The sequence below is a fragment of the Scardinius erythrophthalmus genome (assembly GCF_964197995.2).
Source record: "Scardinius erythrophthalmus genome assembly, chromosome: 12".
Taxonomy (NCBI): Eukaryota; Metazoa; Chordata; class Actinopteri; order Cypriniformes; family Leuciscidae; genus Scardinius; species Scardinius erythrophthalmus.
In genome coordinates, this window is record NC_138232.1 from 21,355,825 (window position 1) to 21,382,092 (window position 26,268).

At 38.0% G+C, this 26,268-nt stretch overlaps 1 protein-coding gene across 1 annotated transcript in view; it reads right to left on the reverse strand.

The window, feature by feature from the left end:
* The window catches only part of tgfbr3 (transforming growth factor, beta receptor III), a 143,239-nt gene that overhangs the window by 113,579 nt on the left and 3,392 nt on the right, over positions 1-26,268 (reverse strand). The window contains exon 2 of the mRNA XM_081381738.1: positions 20,653-20,805. Within this exon, the coding sequence (XP_081237864.1) occupies positions 20,653-20,722 (70 nt within the window). The 5' untranslated portion in view covers positions 20,723-20,805. The remainder of the gene's footprint in view (positions 1-20,652; positions 20,806-26,268) is intronic.

Here is a 26,268-nt window from a genome sequence, read left to right on the forward strand (position 1 = left end):
TACACCATACATTTCTGACAACACACACACAGGCTCCCTGCCATTTACAGTAAATTCACTTCTATCTCCACCAGCATCATTATCTTGCTTACTTGCAAAAATATTGCATTTGCACCTCTGAACAGAGAAACCACAGACACACACACACATCATGTCACAAATTCTGAGGTGGGGAAATACAAACAGTGTCCGAACTCACACTTGCAAATTAAATGACCTGAATGGCAGATTGTGGGTAAAACCGAGAGGAAAAGAAAAAAAGAGAAAAAAAATCCCACACTGTTCTGTACAAATGAGACGATACAGCAGAAAATAGACATGATAGCGCAGTAGAGTGTGTACAAAAGTAAGAGTGTAAGAGTGTGTCCACACAAGCAGTGCACGTGTATGCCGCCCCCGTTGAGCTCATTCAGTGAGAAGCGCCTATGCATGACTTTCCGGAGCTTTACGTGGGACCACGTGTTTGAGCTTCCATACTGTACAACACAGAAACTATTCAGAGTGCTCACTGAGAGTAAAAAAAGTGAAAGATGTGAAAAGAAGAACCCCTGCATCAGATGAGGCCCAAAAACCTTTTTGCTGCTCTTGAGAGCTTTGCAGGAATAGTTCACACCAAAATGAAAGCTCCTTCATCTTTTTCTTTCTCATGTCTTTCCAAACCTGACTTACTTTCTTCAGTGGAACACAAAAGGAGCAATTCTGTAGATTGTGCTGGTTGCTCTTTTCCATGCAATTACAATGAATGGGTACTGAAGATTTCAAGCTTCAAAAGGGGGTAAACTAAAAGCCCCATTAAAATATTATAAAAGTAGTCCATAAGTGCGTATAAGTCTTCTGTTATTTTGTGTGAGGAATAGACCAAAGTGTAAAGAAATAGTTCATTTGAATTGAAAATTCACTCACCCTCATGTAGTTCCAAACCTGTACTTTTTTCTTCTGCGGAATACAATATAAGATATTTTGAAGAATGTTAGGGTCCAAACAACATTGGACCCCACTGACTTTAATTGTTTTGGTAAGAAAGCACATTTTTGAAAATATCTTATTTGTGTTCCAGAGTAGAAAGATAGTTATACATAGTGTTGGGAATCGAAAATCGATTCTAATTCTGGATTCGGATACTTAAGGTCAGGAATCGGAAAGGTCATTAAATTTAAACTTCAATTCCGCCTCTAATTCTGAATAGTGCGCGATACTGAAGTTCTCTTCCCCATCTTTTTGCACTTGAACGGACAAATACACACAAAAATATGTTAAAATATCCTCAGAAACACAGTTGGCTATGTCTTAAGTGAACGTAAAGTTTATGTCTTAAGTTGACAAAGACAACGCATAGCAGTATATTGGATCCGTGCAGCTCTTAAAGTGACAGCAGCCTAATAGCCCTGCTGCCATCTCTATAATAACGTTAATCAAACAATAAATGACAACGAGAACAGTTCATTAGCTGTTCTTGACTGAATACATTTTATCAACTATATTTGTAATGTATATTTTAATTTATAAATTGCAGTGTTATTTTACATTTGATAACAGTTTCTGTATCTCAATAACTGAAAATCTTAAAACACTGTTTATTTCAATCGTATATTTGTTCAGGTGTATTTATTTGTGCGATTTTTATAATATATATATATATATATATAATTTTTTTTCAGTATTTACATGCCTTTAATAATACTTGAAATGTATATTAGGCTAGTTGTTTTTGCTATGGTATTTTTAAACCATAGTTTAAGACGAGACAGTAACAGGTGAATATAGGGTAACATTTTTAACTAGCAGATATCACAATGAAACTTTCCCAGTTGATTACCTAGATTAAGATGAGAAAAAAAATGTATTACAAGTTTTCTGTAATTTAATGTTTAAATATGCAAATTAGGCCATATCTAATTAAATATACGCTAATTTGCATATATTTTAAAAAACAAAATCTGAGTATTGGATAAAGCCAGGTTAAAAATATTTTTTTCATTGTGTTCACATATTAGATGGGAAAAATACTGTCAATAGCCTTAAAAAAATTATTTTCGCCATGTTTCTTGGAATAAAATGTTATATAAATCAGGCTAGGAATAATACATTTACAAATCCCTCTGTAAATGTCTTCAAATTATAACTAGGTACAAGACTGGAAAGTTTGGTGTATATATATGCTACTGAAGTAGAGATTTCGGACTTGGAGTATGAGAGAAAAGTCATTTTGAGAAAACGGGCTTTAAAGTTTTATCATCAGCCAAAGAGATTGCGCATTCAGCCATTTTACTTTCACGATTGGTTGCTGATAAAAAGGAAATTACCATATTTGGATCCGACAGCATTAGAGAGAGCTTTCCAGCGGTGCATGTGATGACAGGGTGCAGACAGCGATCGCGGAGCAGCATGTTGATTAAGAACGCCAACTTTTGTTAAATTTATGAGAAATCTACAGACGCAAACAGACAAAGTGTAGTAAAATAAAGACCTAAATGTGTATTTCGGACTTTTTTCACCACAAGTCTGAAAGAAGACATGTTATTGAAAACAAATATCCAAAAATCTCAAAATTGACCAGTAAAAAAAAAAATATATGTTTTTGCCTGCCGTGTCTCACCTTAAAAAAGCAAAGGTTCCTTGTGTAAGTGTTATATAGCCTGTCAATAAGGAATCAATAAGAATCGGAATCAATAAGCAGAATCGGAAATCGTTAAAATTCAAACAATAACCATTGTCATACAGGTCTGAAACAACATTTGGTGAGTAAATGAGTACAAAATTTACAAGCTATCCCTTTAAATCAACTCAATCAATCTAATTTGTGAATGAATCAATTTCAGACCATGAACTCGATAAAGTGATTCTTTGAAAAGATTTAACTCAAAAGAAGTAGTTTTTCAGTAATTAACTACATTTAATTTCAATTCTCAGCAATAACACAAAGTGACTGATAGTAGAGCGCAGAATAGCCCAGACAACTCTTTTATGGTGCTACAGTATTGCATCATTTTTGAAGCTTTACATTTTTTTAATTTATTGTAATTTGGCAGAAATGAGCAACTAGCTCAGTCTTCAAAGTTTCTCCATTTTGTGTTCCACAAAAGAAACTCTTTTAATTTTTAGGTGAAGCTTTTACAGAAGCAGAAAATAGAGAGGGACTCTGGCACTTCACTCTCACTTCACTTTTAATTCACCACAGTTTGCTTTTATGTCATCGGATCTTCTGAGAATTATTGTTGCTTTCACGCAGATTAAATCTTCAAGGTAAAATAACAGAGAGTTATCTCAAACCGCAGATACTCAAAGCAGTTTTTGAGCATTATTGAATTTAGAGAGTGAGTGAAACATGGTTAAGGTCACATGGAGAGGCAGGAAATGCTCTTGTAGAAATTCAAAACAAGAACATTTCTGGCATTGAGGGTACTCAAATTACTTCTAAAGTGCCCACTTAAAATGAAGCTAGAAACTTCCAAGAAAAATACTTGATTCATAGACACTTTTGGTAAAAGGCCAAGGGCCTGGATTTGGGCACAGGAAGTGATGTCAGTCCCTCATTGCCAGCAAAACCAAATCTGATACAGCTTTTCTAAAGAGAAGAAAAAAAAAACTCTAACTCAACATACACAACACTACAATGTACTTTTCGTTCTCATTGTACCTGGATGTGAAATAAAAAAAAAAAAAACAATATATTTTCAGAATACGTGTTCTTGGACATAATATGAAATGATTCTGTGCACATTATAAAAAAAAAAAAAAAAAAAATTAACTACATATTTTGACAGTCATCTTATATTAATAATCATGTTATTACTATGTAACTATTATGTAACAACCATGTAATAACTAGTTTTCTAAATATCCGCCTGTATTTTTCAGCCTGATCATTTTTTACAGTCCAATCAATTTACAATAGATAACACCAATTCCCACCCTACATGTATTCTCATCCTTTTCCACTTCAAAATCATTAAATTAATAAAGTAAAATGTGATGCGATCTGGGAAAACCCATCGGATGTCGCACTGGTACGTTTTCAGTACGGTCTAAAAATAGGTTGAATGTCAGGTTTGTTTGTTTTTGTCAAAATTGGGTTTTCAGTAAATTATTATTCTATAACATCTTGTCTATCATCTCAAAATATATCTTGGCAAAATTCACTAGTTTAGTGCAGAAAAATAGCAATTTATAGTGGCAAGCTGAAAAGACTGTCTTTCTCTTTAAGAACACGCAAAAAAGGTGCAAAAAAAAAACATATTCGCCCATAGCTCTCCTTCTCTTAACTCTACAAAGACAGTTCACCTAGCAAAATAAACCACATAACATCTAGAATAAAGGTATATCAATGCGCATTTCCCACCAGTCCTGTGTAAATTACAACGGCACGCAAGGGTTTTTTTTTTGTTTTTTTTATCCAACGTTATTGTGAGATGCGGAGCACAAGAGAACAACGGAGTCTGAAGTAGCTGCTCGCTTAAAAGATCATGCTCGCCTCTCAATCATCCAATTTCAAAACTGTTTTCACAGGATGAATTTTGAGTTAGTAAGCTTTCGAATTATACCTAATCGATGATGATTGCTAAAATATGTGATATGAAAAAAAGGCAATAAAAAAAAAAGAGCGCCAATCGTCCCGCTAGCAGGACGTGACTGTTAATCAAACCTGTTTTTCTCAAAATTCCGTTTCTGAAAATCATAGCGATCAGCCGACTTGAGATAACCATAACTTTTGTTACCGACAAACGATGAAAGAAATAAAAACAGATTTGGAAATTGCTTGAAATATATATAATAGATGAAATTTCACCATGTGATGGGTTTTCCCAGATCGCATCACAAATGGTTTATGAGCAACATTTAACATTAAATAGATCATCAGTATTTCAGACACACCTTGAAGAGAAACAATGTTCCAACCATGCTGAGCTATGTTACACAACCTGAAACCTGATCATGTGCAGCAAAGCTATAACGAATATGTTTTTAATTAAACTAAACCACCGTAAGTCTAGTCTCATGACAGTAAACGGAACAGAGGAGGATGTAGGCTCTGAGGGGTCACAGATTCAGCATGGTGGACTACATCTACATAAACCATAAGGAAACAAATCTTTGTTCTCATATAGAATGAGGGATTAAGGCCAATCCTCAAAACCTTCTGCCTCTTTGCTGCTCTATGAAATTCCCAGGCTCTATGAAGCACATTTAATGAACACAATATTCTCCCTACTTGTGTTATTATCTGTAATCACTAGACCTATGCTGCTTATCCTACTGTAACTCACCCCCATTCCAGCCAGAGGCCACAAATACAGGAAGCCAATGTACTCCTTAGAAGGGAATAGAGGGAGTTAAGTTCATCTGTCTGTGGATGAAATATGGTTTCACAGAATGCCATTGAGAAGCAACATGTAGGTGAAGAGAGGGGTAGAGAATATGGACGAAAGACATGAAAAGGTAGTGGGAGGTAATTCTGCACGCTGTTGGCAGATGTCATAAACTTCAACATCAGTGTGATGTTAAACCAGCATCAAATGCCAGAAGAAGCTATATTTTAACATTAAGTGTTTGGTTTTAAACAACTAAATTCTCAGTTACAGTTCTTTTTCGAAAACATGAGGGCATGGAAAACATTCATGTCTAGGAGAGTAGAGGGCTGATCAAGGTATGGCAATGACTTTGTCTCAAAACCTACTGATGTGCTAAAGGCCTACATATGCATCTAGGGTCCAAAATAAAGAAATCTAAATTTTAATTAATTTATGTTCCTTATAAAGTTACTGACCAACCGGCGAATAACCACTTTTTACTCACATTTGGCACTTGATGAGTGTTAATTTTGGAACCCTTTGGCGGCCATCTAGCATCCTGTAAAGGAACTGCAAGTGACAGATTTAAGACACACTTCACCGGCGACATTGGTAATAGTCACTTATGTGGCATATAAATAAAAAACATATTTTGAACCCCACGCAGCACTTGTTCACACTACACAACCAGGTTTCTTGTCATCTGTCATCGTCTTCATTGCAGTGCGCATTCTACACAACACAACACTGACAATGTGCACAAACTACAACACATTTGGTAAAGAGGCAGTCCCAAACAACAGCGGAAAATTTTCTCGCATAAATTCATGCAAACTGTGATTACGAGATTTTTCCTTTTTTTACCATCTGCGCTGTGATTGGCTGGATTATTTCCACCTTGTCACTGCATTGCACACACTACACTATCACGAGGCGATAATATCAAACTGGTTTGAAAATATCACATCGTCTGTGACTGCTTGAGACAGGAGACTGCAACAAACACAGATTTGGCCGTGATCCGGAGCTTTGTCGCAGACCTTGGAAATCTGTCTGCGACAGCAAAATCCAGGCAAAAGTTGTGTAGTGTGAGCTTGCCTTGAACTAAATCCTTCAGAATGAGCAACCCTTTGTTCCATGTCCAAATATGTTACCAGGTGTATTTTTGTGTATGGATGAAGAGCTGTAAATCAGTGTGGGGGCAAAAGGTTCAGGGACAATCGTGGCATTGAACCTCAGATGTTAAAGCGCGTATAAATGGGGACACATCTTTCATTTCTCAGGCAGGAGGAGAGAGAGGAAGAGACAGCTCCGGGGTCAGAGTAAAATTCAGGCCACAGTTACTAGTCTAGAGAGACAAAGCTCACATAAGACTTTTCCTCCGTCCTGCTCTCATTTGGTCTCTCTCTCTCTCTCTCATCGGTACTCCTAAGGTAGGTATAAATCAATAGTCTTTGAAGTAAAACATGACATGGCCATTTCTCAGAGGACAGGAGAAGAAAAGAGGAGAGGAAGACTTTCAACAAACAGGTCGACAGCTGCTCCATACAGACCTGCACATGTGTGTGCACGACCGGCTTTAATGTCCGACCTGCCGAAACATACAGTCTGACTGCTGACACACACGTAAAGAAACAGGAATGCATGCTTCATACATCAACATGCACATGACAAGGGAGATAGAGAGCAGCTTAGCTAATATTACAACAGCAAGAGCACAGGCAAGATGCATACAACTCATTCTCATGGTAAATCGTAACTACAACTATGTGACAGAATAATAATTTTACTTTATGATGGATTTTCATAGACCGAACGTCTGGGTTCTGCAACAAGGGCAAAACAATTAAAGCTACACATCTAGTCATTTGAAAAGTGGCAAAAATGAATGATGAATGCATGGTTAAAAATTTCCAAGACAATTGTAATGTCTTGAAATCTGTTACATTTTAATAAATAACAACCCTTAAAAGTGCCCAAAGATGAAGAAGCAGACAAATACTGTCATGCAAAAAAATGTAACTTAGTTTTTGGTCGAAAAAGAGTTATTGATATTTTTGGCACATTCAAGACCTCCTTTATCATGTGGATAAGTATCTTGAGTCAATTCCATTGTTTTTTCTAGAAAATAATGGGTTGTCTTAACAGTAACTTCCAAAAGCCCATGAGAAACCAAGGCAGAACACCGTAACACCAGTTACCGCTCTTTGGCTTTGCTTTGGAACGCTCAAATTGAGTTATGGTACTCTGCCTTTGTTTAGCCGTTCGTCAATATGAAGTTACTGTGCCGGTGTGTTCTATCAAATAATGCTACCTATCAGATTGTACAGTGTTCTGCCTTTGTTTTAATGTCCATTCAAATTGAAATGGTGTAGCCTGTGTACTTTGTACAGCTGCCATCAGTCCCTGTAACTTCTGATGTCCTCAGAGCTTTGTCCTGCACAAACGCGGTCAGAACATTTAATATGGTCTGAACCCGCTCCATCGACAAACGTGCGATATCGATCGCGAAGGATATATGCAGAGTTGACAGAAAAATTGTACACATGCCGTAGCAGATGAATACAACAAAGAACTAAAGCCCCGCCTCACCCAGTTCGGGTACCGGACCTGGTTGAAACACTCATGCATCTAGCTGGCAGAGTGCCAAAGCTTCTAAACCCCGCTCTAAACACGGTCGAGCCAATGCTGGACTAATATATCACAGGGAGTGTTAATAATAATGAAGCAAGAAGGGTATATTGGTGCATACAACATAATGAAACAAGTGCTGGTGCATACAACATCAGACCAGCTGTTACAAGCGGGTTATAGCCTACCTACAATCACAGCGTCCGGAATAAATCCGCGGGACGAGCAACAAGTGCACAAGCGCAATAATAGGGCAGACAGCTGAAACCACCACATACTGAAAAGACGCAGAACACAGATGGTTGTGCAATAAATGCATTAGTCATCTGGGTAGTCCAGAACGCGCTCCCAACTGAGTCTCAAAGGGGAAAGCACTGCGTTTTTCGTGAATGTGAGGAGTGCGACACCTTCGAACACGAATCTCGGGAAGCACCTGTGATGAGGGGCTATCTGAATGTGAAAGTATGCATCTTTCAGATCCACCGCTATAAACCAGTCCCCTTGTCTAATGTGCACGAGGATCTGTTTTATCATGATCATTTTGAATGCGCGCATAGCAAGTCTATGCCACCAATTGAAGATACTCTTTACCGCTATCGAGATATTTTGTCATGTCTAATGTATTAATAATGCCATCAGAATGCAACCAAAGCACAGGAATATCAATAAGTAGATGGCTATAAGTAATTGTAAATCATACAAAATAAATGCCATGATCACTAGATTTTATACAGGTGTTACTATAATGATTTTCTTAATGGTGATCAGCAACCAAATATTGATAATGTGGAAGTTACTGCCTTTTGCCTTATCATGACTTCTCACTTTTTGCTGACAGAGTACAGTAACTTTAAAATAGAGGTCAAAAGTCAAGTTTGAGCTCAAGATTTTTTTTATGTAGATAATTTTCATTACTAAAACATCTAATTGCCAGATTTCCAGTGTCCTACCTATAATAAATTTGGCGGGACAACTAAAAATCTTTAAAGTAATTTTTCTCAGTTCCACACTCTAATGAGTTAAAGGAAGCACTGCTACTTCTGCGGAGTGATTTACTCCAACTCTGCGCGAACTCTCTGCTCCTCACCACGGGGCTTCTCAGGTGCTGCGAGCAAATCACTCCGCCCATGTAGAAGTGCTTCGCCTTCTGAGTATATAGTTCCCAGTATGTATACGGTTAGAAGATGGCTGTGTCTCATGTGACCTTGTTATTTGTACACACTGTGACTATACAAATCACAACATGTAAATAGGAAAATGTTGGCGTTATTTTGTCACTTATTGGGAGCGGTATGCTAGCTGGAGCCGTTTACCTCCAGTCTTTGTGCTAAGCTAGACTAGCGGTGGGTGCGTCAGACAAGAGTTATGGCACGCACGGAGATGAAAAGGGTATGGATTTATGGGGATACGGTGAATAAGATAAAGTCCCAAAAAGTCGGCGTGTTCCTTTAAGGTCTTTTGCCTTTGTAGGGCAGAATACAAAGAATTGCAATAGATCACCAAGATCAAGAGAGAAAGACAATAACAAACACACAATCTCTCTTAGAATGCTATTGATTTGGCAGTCACGTGATCAAAATCAATAGTTTATCAATCAAAAGCACCATGGAACAGCAGGACATTCATGGTGTTTGATTGGTAGAAAATAGTCCTCCATTCAGTCAGGCAGGGAAGAGTGCTTTTCAATGATACTTGTACAGCTTGTTCCCTGTAGTGCCTCTTACCGTAATGGCAAACTAAACATTCCTCTGACCTCACTGCATTGTCAGCATAAGAACAGCACAGCACAACTACTGGCTGACTCCTCGAAAATGGGGTGCACAAAGGGGAACATGCCTTCTCACTAGTTTTTAGCAGATACCTTTTCTTTTTTAATCAGAAAACAGTCCCTCTTTGAGGTCCTTGGATATAATTCAAGTATAGATTTCTTGTTTTAACATACAATGAATTCAAGCCAAGACTAAATTACTTCATGAAGAAGTTCATGAATGAGTAAATTTCATCAGTAATGTTCACAAAGAAACAAATGCACACACGTAGAAGAGTCTCTTCTGTGATAGCACCTGAATAAACTTGAGGCAACTGTTGTCTGTAGCACATAAACAGGGAAAGAGAGGGTCCAATATCAGAGTAAACACTTCAAGTCCTGTGGCTATTTGGACAGCGATTCTTCTTCCCTCCATGGCAGCTCTTCTACTAGGACTCTCCCCAGATAAACAAAGACGTCATGTTTCTCGAGTCATCGGTCAGAGCCGCCACATCCTCTCTGAAGATATGCTCCAAACCTTCCAAATCTATCTAATCTAACAGGGATTCTTTTATAAAAATAACAATAAAATCTTGTTATATTGTTTACAATGAATTGATTGAGGAATACTAAGAAGGTTGATGTCTAACTTGAATGATGTCCTGGATCACTAAAGACCCAAGGTATGCGTTTAAGGGTTAATATATATTAATATTTTAGTTTTCAGCTACTAATTAGAAAGTTCTGTGACTAATTAGATTTTCTCACAAAATCAGCACAGAAAATGCAAAAACAAAAAGCAACAACAGCAAAAAAAACTTGGCATCCATTTGGGTCTGGTCATTTGTTTGAGAAGTGACTCCTTCAAAATGGCTCAAGCTAAACAGGCTTATCGGTGAATGTGTGTTAACATTTTAAATTATCTACAAATTGGATACTGGATTTGGGTGTAGCAACCAAAAGTAAAAAAAAAAAAATAAATAAATAAATAAATATATATATATATATATATATATATATATATATATATATATATATATATATATATATATATATATATATATATATATATATATATATATATATATATATATATATATATATATACACATTTATATTATGTATATATATATATATATATATATATATATATATATATATATATATATATATATTTGCTCCCACCTGTCTCAATGATTGATGGCACCAATGACAAGCCTGCCAGAGTGGGCACAGAGGAAATAAAGACCATTCTGTAAGTGTGAGTCAGGAAGGGCAAGCTGAGGGCATGAGCATGTTGAATCAGTGTTTCACAAGCTGTAAAACACTCAGAGGGCATACCATCAGCCCTTTTAAGGTCAGAGGGCAGGCTGTCAATGGAAGACAAGTCAAAAGTCAGCCCTCCTTCTTCCAAGCACATAACAGTCTTTTGTACTCGGCAGAAAAAGGTACAAAAGGTTGGATGAAGTGAGAAGTGTTTTAGTCAGGATGACATATAGGCCCTGTCCCAAATGGCACCCTAAACCCTTCCTACGAATCCATACGTTATTGACGTAACGCTGAGGAATGATCGGTTTGGAATATGTTGTATTATCTGCGACTACAGTGCATGGGATGCAAAATGGGGCTTTTTGTTGCAAAAACCAGTCAAAAAAGGGTGAAAAGCTTTTTTTTTTAATAATATAATTTTTTGTGGTAGCTAGGGTGTTATAGGTGATCGCTAAACTGTTGTTTACTTGTCCAAGTGGTCACTTCAAAGTCACATTGGGAAAAAAACATGCCTTTTTTGCACAATTTTGCAAAATTCCAAAAACGTACATACAATTTAATTAACACTAGAGGCAGTAAAACAACAACTTCTATTCACTTTTACTCACTTGATTGCATGGGAAGATTTTCAATTAATAAAGACCTAGTTTAGCACGGTTCCTTGCACAATATGGTTTAACCATAGTGTAGGATTTGCAATCTAATACATTTTGATGTTTGCATCACATAACCAGCTCCATATACATTTTCTGACATCTGGTACAGCATTGCACTTGCGATGCAAAGCTTCTGAGTACAAGTCCTGTTAAACGAGCTAAAAGACTTGCAAAAGCAAGCTAAAATGGACTTTTACTTTTGGTAACACTATTGGTAAGGTTTAGGTTAGGGTTTACTGTTAGTGGTCTGTTATTTTTTAACGCAATAGAGCATTACCTCTTTTAGTGCTACTTACAGTATCAGACATGTAATTTCTGAACGGCCACGGTATGCACAACAACCAAAGTAATAAAATCCTGCACTATAGTAACACTTTACACTTAACACTTTAGGAGTTTGTTCAAATATCTAACCCGAGTATGCTTCCCTTATCAAGCATTTACTGCACAGATCAATAAGTCCCTGAAACGTGATTCTCTATCTTTGAGGTTTTTTCAGAAACATATCTTAAAGGTAGGAAAGAGGAAAAAAGAAAGTAAAAAGAAAAGGAAAAGCAAGCCACAGCACAGTAAATAATTCAGGACCCTCTAACGTCTGAGCGAGAGACTCCTTATAACCTATGCTGAAGTGCAGAGAGAATTAAGCTCAGTAAACAGGACTATGTACTGGACTGGATCGAATGGGGGGGGGGGGGGACTATCTAAAGTTAAATATGCATGCAAAGTTGTCCCATAATAAACTTCATTATGATAATGGATCACATACACCTGTGCAATATAGTAATACATATAGTTTTCTTTATTATTTTAAAATAATTCTGTACGAAGAGTTGTCCAAGAGCCAAGGATCACTTGTGGAGAGCTTCAAAAAGACCTGCAGATAGCAGGTACTGTTGTCTCAAAGAAAACAGTAAGTAATGCACTCCACCGCCATGGCCTGTATGCACGCTCACCACGCAAGACTCCATTACTGAAAAAAAAGCATGTTGAAGCTCATTTAAAGTTTGCTGCACAACATTTGGAAAAGCCAGTGAAATACTGGGAGAATATAGTGTGGTCACATGTGAGCAAAATTGAACTGTTTAGATGCCATAATACACACCATATTTGGAGGAGAAATGGCAGTGCACATTACCCTAAAAACACCATACAACTTGGTGTTGGCTCTTGGACAACTCTTCTGATTATTCTTTTCACTCCTCTATCAGAAATCTTGCGAGGAGCACTGGTCGAGGCAAATTTATGGTGAAATTATTGTCTTTCCACTTCCGTATTATGGCCCCAAAAGTGCTCACTGGACCAATCAGAAGCTTAGAATGGCGCCTATAACCAATGCCATCATTATGTTTTGCAACAATTAGGTTGCGAAGGTCTTGAGACAGCTCTTTGCTTTTACCCATCATGAGATGTGTCTTGTTTGACACCTTGGCAATGAGACCTTTTTGTAGGCCATCATTTGGGACTGAACCAGCTGTTATTAATTTCCACTGACAAGGGGCTGGATTGCTTTTTAATTACTGTAAGTTTTCAGCAGTTGTCTTGGCTTTCCATGCCTTTTTGCGCCTCCCTTTCTTCATGTGTTCAATACTTTTTCCCTATGTCATTTCACATTATTACACATAACTTAATTTCTGAACTTATTTTTGTTTGCTTCTTTGTATGTATGGCTTACTTGGGTTGTTACCAACATCTGGTGAAAATTTCCTGTCAATAGCACCTTTGGAAATATATTTATTGAGAAAAATGATGACGTGTTCAATACTTATTCCCCCCCCTGTGTATATATATATATATATATATATATATATATATATATATATACACATACATATATACATATATATATTACACACACACACATTAGGATTTCATCTCTCCTCTTAGGGGTAGGTGAGCATATTAACACAATTGTGTAAAGATAATTATTTCAGATTTCATCCGCCAGTTCTATCTATTTGTTTTCCGCACAACCAGCATAAAATGAGTTAACTGTAGCGATGTGATTCTTCTCGTCTTTTTCAATGAATTCACGGCACGCTCCCTAGACCTCTCCAAATCTTGTGGCCTGTGTTTTTCGTTTACTTTTCTTTTTTCCAGCACTCTATGAAACACAATGGAAAATGCAGGGTCACCCCAGCTGTTCTCCATTAGGTTTCTGGCTGAGGTCGTCTACACACTCACTTACTGGCATAACGGTTGTGGTGGAGGGGAAAGAGATAGAGAGAGAGAGAGTATCAGACCGACTCGAAGAGATTGCGAGCTGTGGTGTAGATTGCAGTAACCTGTAATTAAGCCAATGACGGGTTGCTGTTGCTATGTAAACATCCCTACACCTCTCCCTCGTGCCAACCCAAGAGCAGTGAAGGAGTCTGGTTACTAACACTTAAATCACCGAGCAACATCTGGTTTAGGAAGGAGATCTCTCTCGCTCTCGTTCCTTCCAGTTTGGAGCAGAGTGTGGAGTCGTGTGGTGGTTTGGATCTCACTGCCTCCACAGCACCACGGCTCAGATTGCAGCGGTTGCGCAATACAATTTGGAGGCCCTCATATACACACACACACACACACACACACACACACAGACGTACGCACATTCAGATGTAGTCCGTCACACAAACCATAAAACAGCACATAGATCATTTGACCTCAAACATTTGGAGAGGCACTATTATAGTCTGTCTGATTCTGTGCCTGGTTCTTAATAGAGGAAAAGCAGACGAGTCATTTTAAATGAGAATATGAAAATAAAATATTGTTTGGGGTCGTTTCTCAGAGCAAGAGACTAAACAAACATGTCTTAAACATTGCAGGGCTCAACAATAAGGATTTTTTTTCTCCATATATTTTACCTGCTTTGCCAATGTTTTAACTTGGTTGACCAATAGTGATAAACTTAATTACATTTTTACATTACAATTGAATTGTCGTGTGATAATTTTTAAAGAATCATGAGGAGTAATGCCAATTGATTACTCAGCTTTGCTATGACATTTCATATATATTCAATATATGTGTATATATTCATATATATTCAGTAGTCAATTCAGTAGTCAATATTTGAAGTGGATCAAAAAAGTTAAAGTTGTCCTAAGACAAGAATGGGTATTGTTCAAAATTCATGTATAAATCATTTAAGCGCATGCACACATTATCAATGAACCTAAGATGCAGTAAAACACACACAACAGTTTCATAAACAGACCTGGATCTTTCTCACACTGGCCCTGATCCATGCCTAATGTTGAGCCCTGCCTTGATATGGATTATTCAGTGTTTAGGGTCACTTATCTCCACAAAGCAGAGCCTTTATTGTTTTAAAATGAGGATGAAGGACGGATCCCCTTTAAAGCGTGCCATTAAGCTGAATATAACTGCAGGTATATTACTGTAAACTCACCTTTCAGCACTAATTCTATGTCTTTGTCACATGACAGAATGGAAGGATAGACTAACAATCTGTATGGGGCCTACAGGCATGACGAAACTGTCACTCATCCCTGTGAGCTGTGGGCGGGTAAAAAACGATGTAGCGCTGAGGGGAAAGTGAGGCGTTTCACCCGTGTACATGAGCCAACGCGTGTTCCTGCAGCCGCCCCACAGGCCACACGCTCGGCCCTCGGCATAACCAGCATCCTGCAAGAGCTGTTTTTGGCAAGTGCTGCAAATTAATATCTGGCAGGATTTCTGCTCCATTCTCCACTTCACCAGTGAAACTTGAGGGCTTCCAAAAGCCCTGCCATGCCATAATAACAGACCGTACTGAGAATCTACAGCTTGGCAAAACCAAGACCAAAAAAAGGCAACTCAGATGTACAAAAAGTGCTTAGAAAGGAATGTCTGACAAATGAAGGGATGAAAAGAGGCAGTGAGAGAAAGAGAGAAAATGTATTGAAGAGCAGACAGCTTATTTAAAAATACTTATTAAAGAGAAAGTTCATCCAGAAAATGAAAATTCTAGCATCATAGATTCAACCTTTCAAATCTGTGTACTTTTTCTCCTCCATGGAACACCAACGGAGATATTTAACAGTTGATCTTTTCCTATACAATGAAAGTGGATGGGGACCAGAATGGCCAGTGTTTTTTCACAAAAAGCACTATATAAGTCCTTCATATGACCAGTGAGCATCCTCTAAATTCACAAGAGAGCTTCATATGAAAAGACAGAAATGTAAGTTGCTATTCACTTTAATCTTGCCTTGAAAATCTTGTGTGACAGCCATGGCTGAATGACATGTGGGTGAGTAAATATGACAGAATGAAAAGTTTTTGTGTAACTATTTAAAGTTGAACATACTGTATTAATTAGACTATTTCAACATTATTCAAAATGTTTCGCCCATTCACAGCGGCAGCATAATGACTCTTTAGTTCACGTTCGGGCAATGATGAGAGGACAAAGTTTGCCAATGCATGCCATTTTACTCATTCTTGCAAGGTAAAGTTGTCAGAGTTACAGTTCACGATAACTCCCGGGTGGATTGACTTAAATAAACGAACAGAAAAGCAACACAGAAACTTTCTTGCACAGCACAGCAAGAGTATTCACGTCCCTCACATGAGCACGCTTGATATGAACTACATTACCCATGATGCATTTCGCTAAGGTACAACGATAACCCTATTTTCCTCTCCCATAATACCTGTCATATGAGACACCGACGCATCATCGAAGTATTATAGTGTACTGCCACATTACAACCTGTGACGTGGACACGATGTAGATTTTAAATCCGGAAGACGAAATTTTTTCCAGTTTTCCCTTACAATTATATCTAACATATGCTAACATTGTCTGCAATGATGTTCAACACGCATACCTCTGTTAAAACCTCAGAAAATTTAGTTTAGGGTTTCATGACCTTTTAAATGTGAGTCTCATTAACTTGTGCTCATCACAAGACCTAAAAATAATATGTCACCTGTGAACACTATTTCTGCTCTATCATTCACGTCACATGAGAGAGAACCATCCTGGGACACAGTGGGACAGATCTTCTTTCTAATGTATTATATAGATTACACATTTCTCCACTGTCACAGGAGATTCAGTGTTGTGGAAGAGACGTTCTGATGACAAGGTCTCAGAAGACATGGAGATGTTCATATATCACACCTCATCATCTCTAGAATCAGATGACTAAAGCTGAACACAGGTTATGACTGGAAGTGATTTGAAGTCAATGTGGAAAGGGCTCAGGGCTGCAGACACTCTGATGTTGCAGATTAGATAATTTTTTAGAAAACAAGAGACTTCATGGAGGCCGCTATGCTCTAAAACAAAAGGAAAAAATGGAGTACAAGGAAAATTTTGAGCATGCCCAGATATAACACCCATAAAGTTTGTTTAGACTCCAATTTGATCAACATCACCCAAAACAAGGGTTTGGAACAGTCTCATCAACAATAAATAAATTTAAAAAAAAAGAATTAAAAGAAGGCAGAGCCTCAGTAAATGTGCTCCAGGTAAATGTGCCAACATGTCTTGAGGAAGACTCTAAGAAGGAAATATTTAGTGCAAAACAACAATGCTCGCTCAAGAGTACTAAAGGAAAGGGTAGGTAGGATTGTTTTCTGGCCAAATTTCACTAAACTCAAGGGACATTCTGACACAGTAGCCTTTGTCCTCCTGCTTTACCATCACTAACAGGAACCGTTCCGCTTTGAGCAGGTCGAGACTCGGGTCAAACATCTCGCTTTACCATCCGTGTTGATGGAGGTGTTTGTCCTATGTTAGCTGACCGACAATTCAGATAACATTTTTAAAAAGTCCTCTACTTTCTTAGCTTATTTATATATGGCATAATTCTCACCTCTGAGAATTGTATACATTTATAACCCTTAAACATCAGCTTTCTGACAGCTGTATACTTCACATAATTAGTAGGGTTGTGAATTCAACACATCAACTTTTTGATGTACAAGAAAAAAAAGTGTAAAAACCATAGATTTAATCATGCCCCCTCCACAATAAATGTTTACACTACTTTCCTTTCTCTCTTTTTTTCTCGAGAAGAAAAGCATTTGGTTTGAGTGACAGAAAAATCTTAAAACTGCTGAGAATGGCCAGTGGGATCTGTTACCAACAAAGAGACATTCGACAGAACAAGTGAAAGTAAAATCACAGAACGGTGTGAAATACATACACTCTTAAGTCATAACACTCCATTCCGACAACCAAGACTTGATAACTGTCACAATTTTGCCTGTTCCCTCTGTTTGTTTGGTTGCTGCCATATTGTTTTCTTTCCCTTTTTCTCTTGGCATGCAACTATCTGTCAGGCTGTTGTGCCAGAGGGGAACAAATCATCACTCTTCTGAAGAGACTGAGCCAACAAGCCCTGATCAATCACACAGATAGAGCTGCATGAGTCGGGTTAGAGGACGCATAGCTGACGTGCGGCACTGGTGTTTCGGGCTGAGAGATTGAGGCTGTCAGCAATTTCTTAATGCAAATCCCCCCGGCCTTTGCTCTCTGACAGCCAGATCTAGAAGACTCATGCTGGGAGGAACCGGGGAAATTCCGAACACAGGGGGCGAATCGTGATTGCCTGACAAAACAGGCAACACTGCCTCGCTCTGTCAAGACAATGAGCGCCGAGGCACAGCTTATCGAGAACACGCCCTGCGAAGAGTCCCGGCAAAGAACATGCCCCGTTTTCTGTGTTATACTAGATGCAGGCACACTTGCGGTCAATAAAGTTTCATTTCATCATATTATTGATGAATAGGTTGGTTCATATCATTAACCAACGCTATGTCTTTGATTTCGTAATCGATGAGGCAGCAAGCAAGCACATCATAATAATTCAACTGAAGAGCTAGTAACACATCATATACATACATTTACATTAATCAGATACACTACTTTTCACAAATCTGGGGTCAGAATACAGTTTCAATTAAATTGATCAAAGTGACAGTAAAGGAATTTATAATGTCAAAAAATATTTTAAATAAATTCTGTTCTTTTGAACTCTTTATCATCAAAGTTTTTACAACATTGATCATACGAAATATTTATTGAGAACGAAATCAGTATGTTAGAATGATTTCTGAAGGTTCATAAAAGCATTTATTTCATAATGTGATTTCCCCCCCACTTACAATTCTTTTACTTTTTTTAATGAAAGATCAAAAGGATAAACAACGCAGATTTATTTTTACAGCCATCTTTGATCATATTTACCAGGGGTGCCAATAATTCTGACCACGATTGTAGCTACATGAAAAAGAAAATATTGATTTTAACGGAACAAACGTTTGAAGGTAACTTTAAACGCCCCCTTAAAGGGATAGTTTAAATGAAATGAAAATTCTGTCCTCATTTACTCACGCTCAAGTTGTTCCAAACCTGTATGAAGTTCTTTCTTCTGCTGAACACAAAAGAAGATATTTTGAAGAATGTCAGCAAACAGTTAATGGGCCCAATTGACTTCCATAGTATTTTTTCCATACTATAAAAGTCAATAGATTAATTGTTTGCTTACCCATATTCTTCAAAAAAATCTTTTGTGTTCATCATAACCCAAAAGAAAGAACTTCATACAGGTTTGGAACAACTTGAGGGTGAGCAAATGATGACAGAATTTTCATTGTTGGGTGAACTTCCCCTTTAAGCACTGAGGCTTGTCCCCGTCAAGCATGTTCAACTGTCTGACATGTCATCTTTTGCCTGACTAACTTTTTGTCAAAAAAATGCAGATTGGGTCCATTTGGCACTGCTTGGTGACCAGAAATGTACACTTTACCTATAAACACACACTTTAAAACATCAAAATTAGCCAAGGGAGCTTGAGCTCTGGTATTCACTTCATCATGAGCCATTACTAGGGTTGCAAAGGGGCGGAAAATTTCCGGAAAGTTTCCAGTAAATTTCCATGGGAAGTTAAGCTGGGGAATTTTGGAAATATTCATTACCACGGCAACCGCTTGCGCATCCACTCTGAAAGTAACTGTACACATAAAAGACGGATAGATACATTATTTAAGGTTATTTCTATTCGTTAGAATATTGATACATGAACTTGTTGTCAAGTAAGCCCCGTTGCGAGCATGTGCATCTCTCTAAACTTTCAGTGTGCTGCACTGCTCTAGTTGGCTTCTGCAACTTCCCCCCGGAAATATCACGTTCATTTTGAAAACGTAATTCCTTTTGTGGATCCTCTTGGTCATTCTTCATGTTTCTTTGACAAATATCAGTGTCTCAGTCTCACGCACGCTGCATGTGAGTTAACCATGCCTACTTATTTACAAGTTGCGATATACACGGAATAAAAAAATCTGTTACGGTTGACATTTTCTTCTGCGGTAACAATACCGTCATACCGCCCAGCTACTTATGTGGTAAATGAAGTTATGCTAGCTTATTTAACATCTAATTTATCAGCTTGCTATCTACTAGATGAATACATTTGTATGTGATATTTGCAATTTAAACATTTAATAAATATATTTCCCCATAATTTCATCAAAACTTACTTCACTTTGCCCACAGGCTCAAATGTGTGCCTTCAATAGTCTTGTGCTTTGGGCTTCTGTACATGTGATGGAGGCATGCACAGTGCCAGTAGGGGGTGTGGTCTCAGTAGCCCTGCAGTAAGCAGTGTGCTATGTGCATGTGATTGAGGAATGGCATGGATATTCAAGTGTATTTGAATGGCATCTGTTTGTTTTAGTCAAGATTATGCTAAAATATACTTTCCTTAACTATATTTAAGTTCCCGAAGAGCCAACCTTCAACTTTGAAAATTTCCAGTTTATTCCCGTGTATTCCCATAAATTCCTGTTAATTCCCTTAAATTCCCATTAATTCCCATGGAAAGTTTCCATCTTTGAAAATTCCCAGAATTTTGCAACCCTAGCCATTACACAGCAGCACTTTTGAAAGGCGTTTAAAACACCCCTTGTAAATTCTCAGCCTTTCCTTCATCTTCATAAGGCAAACGGAACATATGATATAGACGGCTCATGCTACGTCATGCCACATTCACTCACTCTTGACCTGTTATTCCAAAAGCCCAGGAGAGAGATGATGGGTTACAAGGATAACAGTGCTTACCTGCAGAGGCCAAGCTGCTGAGGGTCAAAAACAGTATGGCAGTGGGGTGTATGTGTGCCGTTTGCCGCATGGCTGGAAGAGAACGCTTTCCTGAAGCCAGACGTGGCAGAAACAGAAGCAGCGGGGTGTCTTCTTGAATGGTCCCCACACACTCTAGAATGAGAGAGAGAAAGATGTCAGTCAGTCACCAAGCAGCAAGTTATTAGGGTCACATGTGGGCTTAGATGGGACGAGACAGCAGGGCTCTGGTTGATGTGACGGCGCTGTTATTCGCAACCCACTAATTAAGCCTCATGAGAACGGTGGGAATGAGGAGAACAAGCGATGGTTCATCATTTACCAACTTTAACTGCTGTATGAAAAAAGGCCAGTTTCAAATGAATAGCAAGACAATAAAAGAAATCCTGAAGTGAAGATAACAATCCGATTAGACACCTGGAGTTTGCCTTTAAGAGCATTAACAGACGACAGCTAATTAACACGACCACAACTGAACTCGAGAGATGAAGAAGCCAACCCGAGTTCACTGCAGGGTGGGCTAATGCCAACACATGCCACACCAATAGAGCTTAAATACAACATGCATTATCCACACAGTTTCACTTACTCCTACCTGACAAAACGGCACAGTAATAACCTTATCATCTGCATCGTGACAGATATTGAGTCATCAAATTAAAAACCTTTCAAACAAATCTACACTGGCATTTAAACATTTACGTCTGCCCAGAGAACCTGAAATGTCACATCAGACTCGATTCAGTTTGATTAATTCCATTCTGACAAAATGAATAGTTTAGTTTTCAATGGCAATCGTCCCAAATCTGAGATAGAGATTCAGGGTTTTTGAGGTAAGTAATGGTGATTTTAGGTTAAAATCAAGTCCTTCTGAAGGCAAACATTCGCAAAAAACCTATCCTAAAAGCAATTTCCAATTGTTTTTAGACTGTTTAGTATTATGGTAACACTCAAGCTGATGTATTTTACAATATTACTAGTTACTTACTATGGTAATAACAGTGAATGATGCATAATAACAAGTAACTAACCCTAAACCAAATAAGCTAAACGTTATAGTAAGAACATGTAGTTAATTAATATTACTCAGTATTTATTGTAATTACACTGTGACAACATTACCTTAAAACGTCATATTTCTAAGAATTTATACTTTGGTCGCACAACGGGTCAGTTTCGACATGGCTTTATCTCTCCTGTTTTTTTCATCAGCTCGTAAAGTTTACCTATAATGAAAGTAGCAGATTTTAAGAGGCATACATCACCATGCCACACATTGTGCGCAGATACGCATACACAGGCCAGGCCAATAACACTTTATTATCCTGACCAAACAACATCACAGGTTTGTCACGCTAGTTTACAGACGCATTTCGCTAATGGGTTTAGCAGTTACATTCAGAGCAAGCATCCAACCGTGCAGCAACGGGTGAAGCACGGTCCCTGAACCCACCACCACATGCTACTAAAGTGCATTATGGGGAATCAATGTGTCAAATTTACACAAAGATGCACAGTGGCACAGGTGGATTAAAACCTCAAATGTCAATCAAAACATCAATGGTTAAGAACAACCACATGCTACACTGGGGGAATGAAAGCCACAGCTTCATCAGTATCTAAAACTGTCACTAACTCACTCTCTCTGCTTCCTTCCTTCTCCTGTCTTTCTGCCTTTTTCTCATTCTCTCTCAGTAAGGTGAGGAGAGCTCTCTCTCTCTCTCTCTCTCTCTCTCTCTCTCTCTCTCTCTCTCTCTCTCTCTCTCTCTCTCTCTCTCTCTCTCTCTCTCTCTCTCTCTCTCTCTCTCTCTCTCTCTCTCTCTCTCTCTCTCTCTCTCTCTCTCTCTCTCTCTCTCTCTCTCTCTCTCTCTCTCTCTCTCTCTCGGCAAACAGCTGCAGGAACAAAGAGCCATTCACACACGGGCAGCTGCTGAGGCTGGGAAGTCATTTTGGAGGATCTCAACAAATATTGCACTTCCAGCACAGGGGCCCCAAGCCAGTGCCCCTCTGCCTTTGATTCGATGTCCCCCTCTCTTGCCATTCTCACACTAATGGTAGGAGCATTTTGGATTCCTGAGATCAAAGAGGACATCATCAAGGGCAAAACAAAGTAAAACAGAAATCAAAGCAAAACCAAACAAACAATTTTTTAAAACAAATAAAAAAAACAATAAAAACTAAATAAAACGAACATCAAAAAAAAACTAAACAAGAGTTCTTTAAAAAATCTGCTGGCCTAGTTGGGGCAAACAAAAAACAAAAAAACATAAAAAATAAAAAATAAATGAGAACAAAAAACCAACAACAATATTTTTCAGCTGTCCTATATAGCCTAGTTAAATAAATAAATAAATAAATAAATAAATAGCTTAATGGGAAATCATTTTCTCCAGGCCTGGTTAGAGCAAAACAAAATTCAAACCTAAACTTGAACTTTCTTAGCATGTCAACCAAAAGCAGATCAGTAAAGAAGCAAACTTAAACCATGGGAACGTGAGCAGATCGATTCTATATAACTTGATTGGTTGTGGTTAGATATAAAATAAAAGAGTATTTGTTTCAGTTTAGAGACCGATCACCTCATATGATTCCAGCTGAAAGATTGCGTCTCTCCCTCTATTTCTCGGTAGAAAGATATAGTACAATAACATTCAGAAACAGTCTGGAAAAGTCATTAGCAAATTCAAGGCAGCAGACCCCAGACTGAACATAATAAGTAGCTACTCCACACTATTACTGTGTAGGTGGAGTGTCGAACACCATATGGTTTAATACGCAGCCTCGGCCTGAACTCAAAGAGCCACTTCTCTCTGGAGGAAGAAGCGTGCCTTAAAGCTATATCCATATTCAGTTCAAAATGAGACACTGACTTAATGAAAGATACAGATCATTCACAATCAACTAATTAGTTTTGATCATATTTGGTTTTTTGAGCAAACGTATATTCTGTATAAAATAAAGGGCAAACTGTTCCCATGCCAATCTATTCAATGTCAAAAGCTATGCTTTAAATAGCAAAAAAAATGGTTTGATGAATGCATTTTTCTTTCCTTTGTTAATGTATTTCCTACTGAAACAATAAGTTGGGATGACACATTTCAAATGGCTTCCTTCTTTTTTTAAGTTTCCAATAGACTTAGAGATAGTTCACCAACAAAATTAAATTTCTCATGTTTTGTTCCATACAAGTTTGTAATGAAATGGTTCCTCATGGTTTTTTAAACATGATAGGCTATTTTCTACAAGTGGTATTAGGTGGGAAATGCTCATTCAATACTCGGTTATAATAACAGTTCCAAAATGGGCTTTTCACAACGACACCATAGAAGAAACATTCTGGGTTCCCCAAAGAACCTTTCATTGAACAGTTCTTACGCAGACAATTTTTCTCCAAGTGTAAAGAACATTTTAATAATCCAAAGAACCTTTTTCCACTACAAGGAATCTTTTCTGCGATGGAAAGGTTCTATGGATGTTAAAGTTATTTCATGGAATCATATATGCCAATAAAGAACCTTAAAGGGGTGGTTTACTGCCTTTTTTCTTTGCTTGATTGTGTTTATGGGCTGCAATATAACATGTCTTCGTGTTTCGTTTGTTAAAAAACGCCTTATTTTTCATAAATTTCACCTTTATTGTAAGCCGCTTCCTCCTCTGTCATTTGAACGACCGGTTGACTTCCTGATTCTATGAAACCACTCCTTCAGAAAGAGGCAATGAGCTCAGATTGGTTAGTTCGGCCGGTGTGTTGTAATTGGCTAAACTGCGTCCGGAATCTTCACGCCCATTACCTTTACGGGCGACAGTTGCATGTGCTCCGGTCAAATGTAATGGTGTCAATATTGCCTCATCAGTTTGAGCCAGAATCAGACCCAGAGAGCGGTGATGAAGAGAGTCAAGCAGAACCTCCGCAAACACGGCTCTTACTAAAGGTTTCTGAATGGTAATTTATTTTATTTTATTATTATTCTCTCAAAGAATTTCCATACGCTGTTACTTGAAAATGCTACTGCTGTTTGTTAGCTTTTGAGATACGCTTTCCCCCTGATTAAACATTTAATATAACTGAATACATGACTGAGTAATACCGTTTTTTAAAGATATTGTTTTATTGATAGAATGAACAACCGTTTAACTATTCACAAAGCTTAGTTTACTCAGTTTGTCGTTTTCTTTAGGTGTACATGTGATAACAGCAGCTGAAGTTTGCTGTTGCGATAATTTTTTGAAGTTTGTACACGTTTGTCTTATACACACAAAATAGCATCGAACTAACTAGCTACTATAAACAGCTTTGGCATTGGTTTGCGTTCTTGATCAAATCAAAAAATTACGTCATAAAGTATACATGGAAAATACGTTTACAAAATTTGTACATATTACAAATTCGGGTCCAAAATGTTTGTACGCGTTTGTCATATACTAAAGCCAGCGCTGGCATTTTTTTACATCCTTGATAAAACTAAAACATTACGTCTTAAATTATACAGGCAAATACATTTAAAATGATTAAACCTTACTTGCAGGTTGTGGCCTCTGGTTTTAAAGCTGTAACTGCTTCATGTTGGAGTAATAGTTTCTTGTTGAATCCGACATTGAACTCGTGTAGATTCTGGAAGCTGTCTTCCGTAAAATGTGCAGCACAGAGAGCTAAACTACGATTGTAATTGTCAGGAACATAATCAAACTTAAATTTTAACCATTGTTGACGAACTACAGCGTCTGTAGGAAGCCTGAACACAGAAGACCTGACAGCTACAGCTCTCCACTATAACTCCTCCTCTTCGACAGCAGAACATGTTCAGGAGGGAGGGTGGATGTAAATGTATGGGTTAGTTACGTATAAAACCCGGGAAGTATCTCGTTGTAGTCCCATTCGAGACGTTTTTGTAGGCATTAAACTTCCTGATTTTTAAAAGACAATATCTCCGCTTACGTTGAACTTTAAGCGCAGCAACTTTGCAGATACTGTTCATGCACCAACAGCAACATTACACAGTATTTAAAATGAAAAAAGTGAAATAGCAATCAACCACCCCTTTAAAGGGATAGTTCACCCAAAAATGAAAATTCTGAAATCTGAAAAATGAAATCGATATCTGCCATCCCAGAAAAGTTAGTAAAGACGAGAATACTTTTTGTGCGCAAAAAAAACTAAAATGACGACTTTATTCAACTATTCATTTTCTTCTGTGTGGGCCTCTGAGTGAGTTCACGTAGTGTAACAGCACAGAGCGCTTCTGGGTTGTATGTCAGAACATAGGCTCACTATTGGCCAGCATCACACACATGACCAGCGTCGGCCAATAGTGAGCCTACGTTCTGACGTACAACCCAGAAGCGCTGCGCTGTTACACTACGTGAACTCACTCAGAGGTCTAACTCACTCATTATTTTTGTTTGTTTTTGCGCACAAAAAGTATTCTCGTCGCTTGATAAACTGAAGGTTGAGCCATTGTAATCACTTGGACTATTTTAACAATGTCTTTACTAACTTTTCTGGGATGGCAGATATCGATTACCTAGCAGCCTATGAAGGAGTGAGCCAGCTCTCAGATTTCATCAAAAATATCTTAATTTGTGTTCCGAAGATGAACA